We start from the raw sequence: 10,819 nt of genomic DNA on the forward strand, positions 1-10,819 counted from the left end.
CTGCTGCGCACGCTTGTCCCTCCGACGCTGGCGTGGATCCAGCCAAGACGTATCCTCCTCGGAGTCCGATACACCTGGCTCCTGGCCGATCCCAGAAGCACCTGGCTCCTGGCCAATCCCAGAAGCACCGGGCTCCTGGCCAATCCCAGAAGCACCGGGCTCCTGGCCAATCTCCTCTCCGTCGGAAGGCACCGAAGGCTGCACCAGAGGGGAAGGTCCTGGAGAGGGAGGCCTGGCCATCTCCTCTCCGTCATGTTCAGAGCCTTCCTCCTCTGATGAGAGGGACCCACAGGATGGAGCCACAACACTTCCCTGCAGGCTTCCCAAAAGTAAAACCACTGGAGAAGTTGACAAGGAAGATCACAAGTTGCTTGGGTAAGTCTCTCCCACCTACACACCTCCCACAGACCCTCTGCACTCGCACTGCATCTCCCCAGCCACTCACACCTCCTCCTGAGCCTTGCTGAGCTTGTGCTACATCTACCCAGCCACTTGCACACCCTTGAGCACTCTCCTCAAGCCCTGCTGCACTCTTGCTATATGGTTACCTGGCAAATTTACACACCTTTCTTACCCAACAGCAGCCATTTCAAGTCCAGCTGTCCATCTCCATCACATGTGCACCCTCCCTGAGCCTCACTGCACTTGTGCTACGTCTCTATGGTGATCCATGCACCCGATCTCCCACTGAAAGCAGCCACTTACCTGCCTGTGGCCGGCTTACAAGCCACCTAAGACTTGCAATTTCCTGCTGGTTGTTGGAAACCAGCAAAAAGTTGCAAGGAGGTACTTGCTTAACAAGTCACAATCCTCCTTTAATAATGGCAACAGAGACTGCAGGGATTGCCATCACTAAGTCATGTGATAATGTGATGTCATACTTTACATTACAACAGTATTGCTTACCAATGGAAGTTTTGGTCCCAAATGCTGTTGTAACTCAAGCACTATCTGTAATTGGTTTTAGTATTCAATGAAATAGTATATCTAATATAATAGTATATAATTTTCGCTAAATCAAATATCACACTATTTGAGCTCACAGTAATCGCAATCTACCAGTATTGTTTATAGATCAGCATGTACAATTATTGTACAATTTGCTGACTGTGATGCAGCATTGTGAGATTGTGTTAATATATAGAAGATATTCTCCTTTTCACACAAAAAGGCTTCAAAAGAAAATAGTTATCAGTTTTATAAGCAACTAAATTCAGGACACAGACATCAAAAAGAGTAACATGGCTAGATATACTCACTGTGCCAACTGAGGTGGAATACTCTGTATCCTATTATCACAGAGGACTAGGTAACTTAGTGAAGACAGGTTTGCTAACTCTGGTGGAATGGAAGTAATGAAATTTCCTCCAAGATATAAAAATTCTAAACTGAAAGAGAAACAAAAATCAATACATACAGTTTGCATCCATTTGTGATAAGAGTACTGATTCAGCATGTCATTTAGAACATAAATCAATAGACCTCAACCGTTTATATATTACAAAATGATTACATTAAAGAAACTTTAATAAATAAACTTAAAAGCAAAGGAAGAGGAAATGGTTCATCAGGTTAAGTTCCTCCAGATAGGTTCCTTGAATTAAAAAAAATGCTATCAAGAAAATAATAATAGATGATGAAAAATAATTTCTTTCTGTCTCCAAGCTCTGATGTGTGCCTCCCAAAGAGAGTAAGTGTTTCCTATTGAATTTCTATCTGCCAGACAGTTGCTGACACCACTCAGAAAGAAATCAATACTCAGCATTACAAGGTCCTCAAAGCAGTAGGTTTCTGGTACATGTAAAAGTTATGAAACATGCATCATGAAGTGAACCCAATCTCTGTATTTGTATTCCAATTTGGATACAAGTACAGGAGCCATTGTTTGCATTACAACACATGGTTTGTCATTCCTTTCCCAATCCACCCCTTTGAAGATGCCTATGCTTAAAGCTGTATTTGCAGGAAGGTAGCAGGCATCTGGATTGATATTTCTGATTGATCATAATCCTATTTTAGAAGAGGTTTCAAAGATAATAAAAGGCCCTGCCATTTTGCTGAGTGAGATGCCATGGTGACTTTATTTTCTTCTGTTTATTTCCGTCGAAGTATTTGGGAGGAGTCATTTGACATCTGATCAAGTAATAGCAACAGCAACAGCACTTAAGACTTATATACCGCTTCATAGTGCTTTACAGCCCTCTCTAAGCAGTTTACAGTCAGCATATTGCCCCCAACTAACTGGGGCCTCATTTTACTGACCTCGGAAGGATGGAAGACTGAGTCAACCTTAAGCCAGTGAGAATCGAACTGCCGAACTGCTGGCAGTCAGCAGAAGTAGCCTGCAGTACTGCACTCTAACCACTGCACCACCATTTGACACCTGATCTAGTAATGACAGTAATACATTGACAACACTGATATTAGGCAAGTATGCTTTATTTTCCCCCAGGAAATGCAAAAGGAAAAGAAGAAAAATAACACAAGCCATGGTTGGGCCAAGCCCACATGAATCCTGGTAAGTCTGAGTGAGGCTAGAGAGGCAACTGCTGCGCTCCTCCTCTAATAAAGCTTATTGGATTTATCTTGAGTCCTATTTAGATTACCTTTGCTGCTTCATCTATTACCAATTGAGAACTGGCACAAACCACATTGGTCCACATCAAATTATAAATAATAAATTGTTTTTATGCCTCTTCAGTATATGGGAAAAAGAGAACTTTGATCTTGATGTGATGCAGTATTTTTGTTCCTTATAAGTACATTCTGTCTGCTTATAAGCTCAAGTCAGCACATAAAAACTAACTTGGTGGAAGCAATTGGCACAAGGTCATCTGTTAAACTCACAAATGAATAGATATTTGGACCTAGGTCTCTAAATTCCAGCATTAGAGTGTAGTGAACTTTGTGGTAAAGCTTAGCTCTATTAAACTATTCTTTAATAATTAATAGTAACAATACTTTAGTAATTAAACACATAACCACAATACTCAGAAATAATATGCCTCTAAATACACAAAATTAATTACCAGGTGATATTTGAAGTTTGAAGGCAATGCCTGCAACACCTTCACATCGTACCAAAATGGAGAATACTAGCAGAAAATAATAAGACAGTGAGAAAAATATACTACATGACTGTGCATCTGCAAATCAGCTATGAATAGATTCTAAAAGAAAATGGAATTGTGCAAAGTATTAAACAGATACTTATCAAATATTATTTCTAGCATTATTCTAAAATTATTTTCAAGAGGATCTTGCACTATTTTTCTAAATTTACAGAAACCTCTTAAATATATAAAGCAAACTGATCATACTGAAAAGGAAAGAACATAGGAAACTACAATGAGAGATTAGAACAGATTAAACAATTTCAACTGTCCCTGAGTTGAAATATTGGCAATAGTGACTAGAAAACAAAATATGGATTTAAAATGATGAAAATTGGAACAATTGTATTTGAACTGGAAGCTAGGCTTGCAATTGCACATTTGCACTCTCATTTCTGAGAAATGTCCTCCCCTTTACAAAGATTTATTTTTTACTTGAGTATGTCCTGATTCTATGACTAGGACCCTTGGAGAATAAAAGACTATTCTTGAAAATTGGTGCACACTCAGACCCATTATACTCCAAAGAACCATTGTTCATGTCCCAGGCTTCTTATGGTTACTCACTGATATTTCCCATTTTTTGCTTTTCAGTGTAATTAATATGCTTTATTTCCAAAACAGCAGAACAGAGAAAAATACTTACTGTGACTGAACATTCCTAGTGTTATAATATGTAAAACAGATAGTAGAAAGAAAATAAAAATAGATACTGTATAAATTGCAGATAAACCCCCCTCATTGTTTTCATTACAAGGAATCTATATGAACAAAATTAAAATTACAATATTCATTAAATATACAGATAAAGAGAAAATACAAAACACAATAATAGATTAAACTAAATGAAATTGGTTTAAATTAGTCACAAATACTCTTCCCTGTCTGTTAAAAAAGAATAATTTTCAACTATTACTTCCTGAAACTAGGCTGTATTTTTCAAATGAAATGTGAAAATATGGAAAAGAGAAAGAAACTTAGCTTTTGCATTTCACTGGAGAAAAATTGATTCAAGGTAACAATTTTGTAGGTGGCCAAATTGATATTTCCAAATAAAAGATTTATGAATTTATTTTTAAGCTACAATTCTCCCACAACATAAGCTTCTTGTGAAAAAAGGGACCAAAACAAAGCTGACAATCTAATATTGTATCTTTGTGTATATGCGTGAATCTATCTAGCTGTATCATGGAGCATTAAGAGGTGATAATAAACCAATCCATTCAAAAATAAAACTCCAACTCACTTCTCAAACTCATCCTAAGGACATTTCTTAAGCTCTTATATTAAACTATAACTTAAGTTAAAATGAATGAAAGTGTTGAAATTACCTGAAAGACCACCTACTCCCATACTGTAATGTCTGCCCTACACTCTTTTGTAGATCTCACTAGAGATACAAGATCAGTAGATTGTGATTTTTCTGTGCCCAAAAGTATAATTATGAAACAAGTGTTGCGGGAATTAAAAAATACAAAAATACGAAACATTTTGAATAGCCTGGATGAAAAAAAATATTCAAATAATGTTATATTTTTTTATAAATATTATCTTTGCACCGTCTGATATTTTTTAAAGCCATTCAAGTATGTTGTATTAAGTGCATTCAACCAAAGCTACAAAAATCCAGATGGCTACTAAATGGCCATAAAGGACAGGGAAAGCTTTCTGCTGCCAACTATTGGTTGCGTATATTTTAGCATTACACAAGTAGTCTAATATAAAAGTTCTAAATAATTAAATAATTATAATAATTTATTAAATTTGTGTCACATCAGTGAAACAAAGAAATTACAACAAAATCAGTAAAAAATAAATATAGCAAGTGTGATGAAACGAGGTCTCTCTCCCGCCAAAAGCATGGTTGAAGAAGCAAATAATAAATCCATTTTTTAAAAGAGACTACTGGGAGTTTGTGTATAGAACACCCCCAGATTATCAATACTCAAGAAAAACACCGAATGAGCTGATGCCCTACTTGAAATAACCTGGTATATAAAACCACTGAGACCTCCTAAAAGATGCGTGCCTTGACTGAAGCAGAGCTCACATTTCGAGGAACAGCAGAGAGCCCCGCCGCATTTTCTATCGAGGGCACTGGTGCACCTCCCGCAAAATGCAGCCTAAGCTTCGGTTCGGAAGGCCACCCGCAGCCGGCTTCCCCGGGAGCCTCTTGGCCCCTCTTCCGAGCCGGCTCACCTGCTGAGCTCCTGGATGGCGGGGGGGATGTTCTGGAGCCGGTTGCTCCCCAGGCTGAGGCTCTGGAGGCGGGAGAGGCCCAGGAGCGAGGCTGGGAAGTGCGTGAAGCGGTTGCCGCTCAAGTTGAGGAGCCGCAAGGACCGGCCCAGGGGGGCGTTGGCCAGGCCCTTCGGGAGCGACCCGCGGGACCCCAACCGGTTGTTCTTCGCCAGCAGCGTGTGCAGATGCGCCAGGTCCAGCAGCTCGGGGCCCAGCACCGACAACCCCGTCCCGCTCACGTCCAAGACCTCCAGGGCCGGATACCAGCTCCCTAGCCTCGCGGGCAACTCGCCCGCCGGGGACAGCCAGGAGGGGGGGAGCACCAGGCGCCGCGAGGACGGCTCCGCGACGCCCCTCGGCCGCAGATCGCCTTCCTCGCCCGCTCGTCGGGCTTGGGCTTCGGCTTCGGCCTGCACTCCTTCCTCCGCCATCTCGTCAAGACCGAGCCCCGGAACCTGCGTACGACCGCGCTCGTAGGGCCCTGTGTAGCAGAACGTCAGGCCGCGCTTCGGCCGCTTTCTCCTGCAATCGATCGAGACTTATACAGGTTCCCGGGCTGCTCCCGCAGGAACGGGCTAGCCCGCCGACCGAGGGTGTTTCTGATTCGACTTTTCTGAGGGGCGCCGTGGAGTTCAGGGGCCCAGTATGCTGTCAATGGCCTCCACGGGCATTTTGTTACTGTAGGGTTAGGGTTAGGCCGACGTATTTTTTCTTGCAGTGTAATTTGCTTGAACGTTCAGTATGTATTCCATTCAGAAACTATTGGCTTTTACTTTTTTGTTTTAGCAACGTGACTTTTTCATACTGCACAATTGACAACTTCTTATGTTTTTTGTGAAAATGACTTCCGTGTTTATAACAGGAACATGGGGAGCCTCTTTATATGAAAGAGGGTCAGGGGTCCATCTACCTGGGTATTGTATATAGGCAATGCAAAGGAGCAGTTGAGGGCCTTTCCAGGTAAAGTTAGTGAAACTCCAGTATGAAACACTTGGGATCTACTGTTATTCAGTATACAGGTACAGTGGTACCTAGGTACTCATCCAGGATTCGTTCCCAAGTACTAAAATAGGTGCTGAGCAAGCCATGTGACCCTGTATTTCAGCCAGAAGGAGTCAGCTGATGCCAGCAAGGTCTACCTTGCACTTCAAGTAGGGGTAGAAAAATAAGTACGGGGATAAGAGATTTTCTTCAAAACAGGTTGAGTATCGAATTCGATGAGTTTTGAAGTAGTTGAATACTGAGGTATTACTGTAGTCCCCAACTTATAAGCATTCATTTAGCAACCATTTGAAGTTACAACAGCACTGAAAAAAGTAACGACTGGTCCTTAGTACTATCACAGCATCTCTACAGTCACATGTTCAAAATTTGTGCACTTGACAACTATCATGTATTTATAAGAGTTGCAGCATCCCAGGATCACCTGATCATCATTTGCAACTTTCCAGCTAGCTTCCTCAAGCAAAGTCAATGAGGGAAGCTGGATTTGCTTAGTGGCCATATGATTCACTTATGCATTGATTTACTTAAAAACCATGACAAAAAGGGTGGTAAAATCAGGTGTGGCTCACTCAGCAACCACCTTGCTTAGCAACAAAAATTCTGGTTCCAACTGTGGTCATAAATTGATGACTACCTGCAGTTTGGAGGTCTCTAACATTTGGCAGGAATTCCTATGGAAATTTATTCAGTGCATTAAGCATCCAACAGCAAACAAGCATCCACAAGCAAATATTAAAAATGCTACAAATTTCTATGTTTATTCCTGTCTTGATTTTGCATAAAACAACAAGACCAAATTTCTTATTTAATTATAGCAGCAAACAAATTCTGAGAATTTCCATCTCCAATGAGTATACCAATACTAGTAATATTTATTCAGTAGCTAAAGAACTATAAAATATAAACAGAATAAAGAAAAGACTGCATGTTTTGGTTGTCATTTGTTTCTAGAAGTGTTATTGGTTAGCTATTTTTAAATAAAAGCTTTGAATAGGAAATAATGGCAGTTTGAAAAGACAGCTGCTGCCCCTCCTGCAGATGTCTATGATGTCATGGCTAAGCTAGAAACTGTCTATCATGGTGTACTTGTTGCTCTACAAAAATTGCTTGGCTTTCTGTATACGTTTTTCCATAGAGAAATATTAATTACATATTTATTTGCATACATATTCAATTGTATGAGATTTTACCTGAAATGATGTAGTTCAAAGATAGTTTTGGTTTTTCATAGAAAGCTATAATCTAAATTAAACAACCTTGCCCCTTATAGCTAGAGTCAGGAAAGCTGACTTAAAATAAATTAAGCCACAAATGCAAAAAATAACAACAAAAGTTTCAGTGTGTACTGAACAAGAAAAAGGTCAAGGAAATAATTGGTCTAATAATGGGAGAAGATGGCAAGCATGCAAGAGGGAGAAAGTGGAACTGCTTAATTCCTCCTTTGCCTCTGTCTTCATGCAAAAGCAAAAAAATAATCCAATCTACCAAAAGCAGCACCATGGAGACAGAACAGGAATGCAGTTCAAAATAGGCAAGAAATTGGTAAGAAAGCACCTATCTACTCTAGACGAGTTCAAATCGTCAGGACCAGATGATTTAAGGATTCTGAAGGAAGTGGCATATGTCAGTGATGGCGAATCTTTTAGAGATCGAGTGCCCAAAAACTGCCCCTGCCCGCCCCCGCTCTGCCCCCCCATCCCCCATCCCCTGTTCCACCTGCCCAGGGCCCGCAGATCGCCCAGGCAGCCCAGCAGCACTATGGCGGCCACACCCTCTGCCTGCGCCCTGCAGCATTAACTGCATGATGGGGTATGAGGCAGCGTCTTGTCTACGCTGCCTGGCTGCCATGTCCTTGGCTGCACTGCTCCGCGTGGGCCACGTTCAGAGGCAAGTCTCCTTCAGGGAGGTTGCTGGAGAGGAGGGGGTTGTGGGGGGAGGCAAGGCTGGGACAATGGCACGTGTGCCCACAGAGAGGGCTCCGAGTGCCGCCTCTGGCACCCATGCCATAGGTTTGCCACCACTGGCATATATGATCTTGGAACCACTGAATGAAATCTTTCACTGCTCCTGGAGCATGAGGGAACTGCCAGAGGACTGGAAAAGAACTGATGTGATTCCAATCTACAAAAAAGGGAAAAAGTGGATCTGGGAAACTACACACCAATCAGCTTGACATCAATACCCAGGAAAATCCTGGAAAAGATAATCAAGCAGTGGATTTGTGAACATCAAGAAATGAACAAGGTGATTATCAGAAGCCAACATGGGTTTGTTAAAAATAGATCACTCCATACAAACCTTATTGTCTTCTTTGATAAAGTGACTAAATTAACGGATCAGTGAAACACTGTGGATATAATATACTTAGACTTCAGTAAGGCATTTGAAAAATAGACCATAACCTACTTCTTCGTAAGATAGAATAATATTGGATAGAAAGTACCACCACCAGATGAATTTGCAGTTAGGTGACCAACTGCACTAAGTGGGTATTCCTAAATGAAACTATTTCTACATGGAGAGAAGCATGCAGTGGGGTATCTAAAGTTTTTTTTGGGGGGGCAGTAGTCTCCAGCATCTTCATAAATGATCTGGATGAGGGGATAGAATGGGAGCTCATCAGATCTGCAGATGACACCAAGCTGGGGGGAATTGCTAACACTTTGGAAGACTTTGGATTCAAGATTCAGCAGGATCTTATAGACTTGACACTGGGCCCTAGCCAACAAGATGCAGTTCAGTGGAAGGAAAAATAAGGCCCTGTACTTAGGCAGGAAAAACCAAATGCACAAGTACAGAGTAGGCTGTACCTGGCTCAACAGCAGTAACTGTGAGAGGGATCTAGGTGTCCTAGAGGGCCACCAATTAAATATGAGCCAGCAGTGTGCTGCAGCTGCCAAAAAAGCCAATGCAGCCAAGTCTAGGCTGCATCAACATTGGGACAACATCAAGATCACGAGAAGTGATAATATTGTTTTATACTGTAATAGTAAGGCCACACTTGGAATACTGCATCCAATTCTGGTCATCACAATACAAAAAAGATGCGGAGATTAGAAGAGAAGAGAAGAGAAGAGAAGAGAAGAGAAGAGGACTTCCGGTGGCAGGCGACCTCGTCGGACGCAGCTGTTTGCTGCCTCCCGCCTGTTTCAGCGTAAAAGCCGTTTTGACAGCCAGCATCAGCTGTCAAACGACTTGATACCCTTCCCCTGGGCATAAGGGGATAGGTGAGCTGCCCGGGGTAGGAGTTGAGTTCCCGAGTCGTCCCATGTGGACGATGTAGGTGAGAACTCCTCCGGAGCCCCGAGGTTTCTCCGCGATCCAGGACGCCTTCGCTTCGGCGAAGCTAGAAGCCGCCGCCACTGCTGCAACTTAAAGTGAACTGTGAGNTTTTTTTGTAAGCAGACGAACCGACCCTGGAAGTTTGTTCTTTATTTTGGACTTTACTCTAACTTGGATAATAAGTTCTTCCCTATACTTGAGGTGGATTGAGGGAAAGTGAACTTAAAATGGCGATGGATTGATACTTTTCAGCAAGAAGTGAAAGTGATTTCCGGTCTGGAACTTTTGTTACTTTTAACTTGCGTATTATTTGTCTTGGCTGAACTGCTTATAAGACTTCTATAATTGGAAATTTACTGCTAACATGGCTTTGAGAAAAACTGTGCCGTCAACTCTAAAACCGACTACATCTCCAATGTCCCAGACACTTCAATCAACTTCTAAAATTTCCCACCCGCCACCCCCGCCATCTTCTTCACCTCCACCGCCCTCTGGTAGAGAGTTGCAGGACTTGATGTCTGTAACCATTAAACAAATGACTGAGATGTTTCAAGCGATGGATGTTAAAATGCAAAATAGATTCGACCAAGTGATACAACAACAACAGGACTTATCACAACAACAACAAGACTTATCACAGAAACATGAGGATTTTTGTTTGAATGTGGCAACCGCTTTTCAAGGTTTGGCTGAATATGTAGACGTGGTGGCAGAAAGGATGGAGGAAAACGAACAAAGAGCAGAAGCAAGTGACCATAGACTGGAACTTGTAGAGGAGAGTCTGGAAAATGTTAAGGCTGATGTGCTGATTGCCCAATTTCGTGATATGGAGTTTGCAATCCGGATCCGTGGGTTGGCTGAGGATCCAAAGGAGAATTTAAGACAAGTAATTTCAGACGCACTTACGGATGCTTTGTCTTGTGGACAGGAAATTTATTTGGAATTGGAGCGTGTTTTTAGGGTGAACTCTTGGATTGCTCGCCAAAAAAATTTGCCAAGAGATATAGTGGTCTATTTTACAAGAAAATCGAGACGAAATGAAATAATGCAGCTCTTTTACCAACAAAGATTTAAGATCTTAAACCAAGACATTATTCTCTTAAAAGAAATCCCAGCGAAAATACTTAGAGCACGTCGAGACTATGCTTTTCTGACACAGGAGCTTAAGAACAGGCAAATAA

At 41.7% G+C, this 10,819-nt stretch overlaps 1 protein-coding gene across 1 annotated transcript in view; it reads right to left on the minus strand.

The window, feature by feature from the left end:
• The window catches only part of LRRC58 (leucine rich repeat containing 58), a 31,327-nt gene extending 25,545 nt beyond the window's left edge, over positions 1 to 5,782 (minus strand). The window contains exons 1-2 of the mRNA XM_015812110.1: positions 5,313 to 5,782; positions 1,260 to 1,388 (exon numbers count right to left, since the gene is read on the minus strand). Of these exons, the coding sequence (XP_015667596.1) occupies positions 1,260 to 1,388; positions 5,313 to 5,782 (599 nt within the window). The remainder of the gene's footprint in view (positions 1 to 1,259; positions 1,389 to 5,312) is intronic.
• Between the last annotated feature and the right edge of the window lie 5,037 nt (positions 5,783 to 10,819).

This window comes from Protobothrops mucrosquamatus, unplaced genomic scaffold (genome assembly GCF_001527695.2).
Source record: "Protobothrops mucrosquamatus isolate PMUCROS unplaced genomic scaffold, P.Mucros_1.0 scaffold69, whole genome shotgun sequence".
Classification (NCBI taxonomy): Eukaryota; Metazoa; Chordata; class Lepidosauria; order Squamata; family Viperidae; genus Protobothrops; species Protobothrops mucrosquamatus.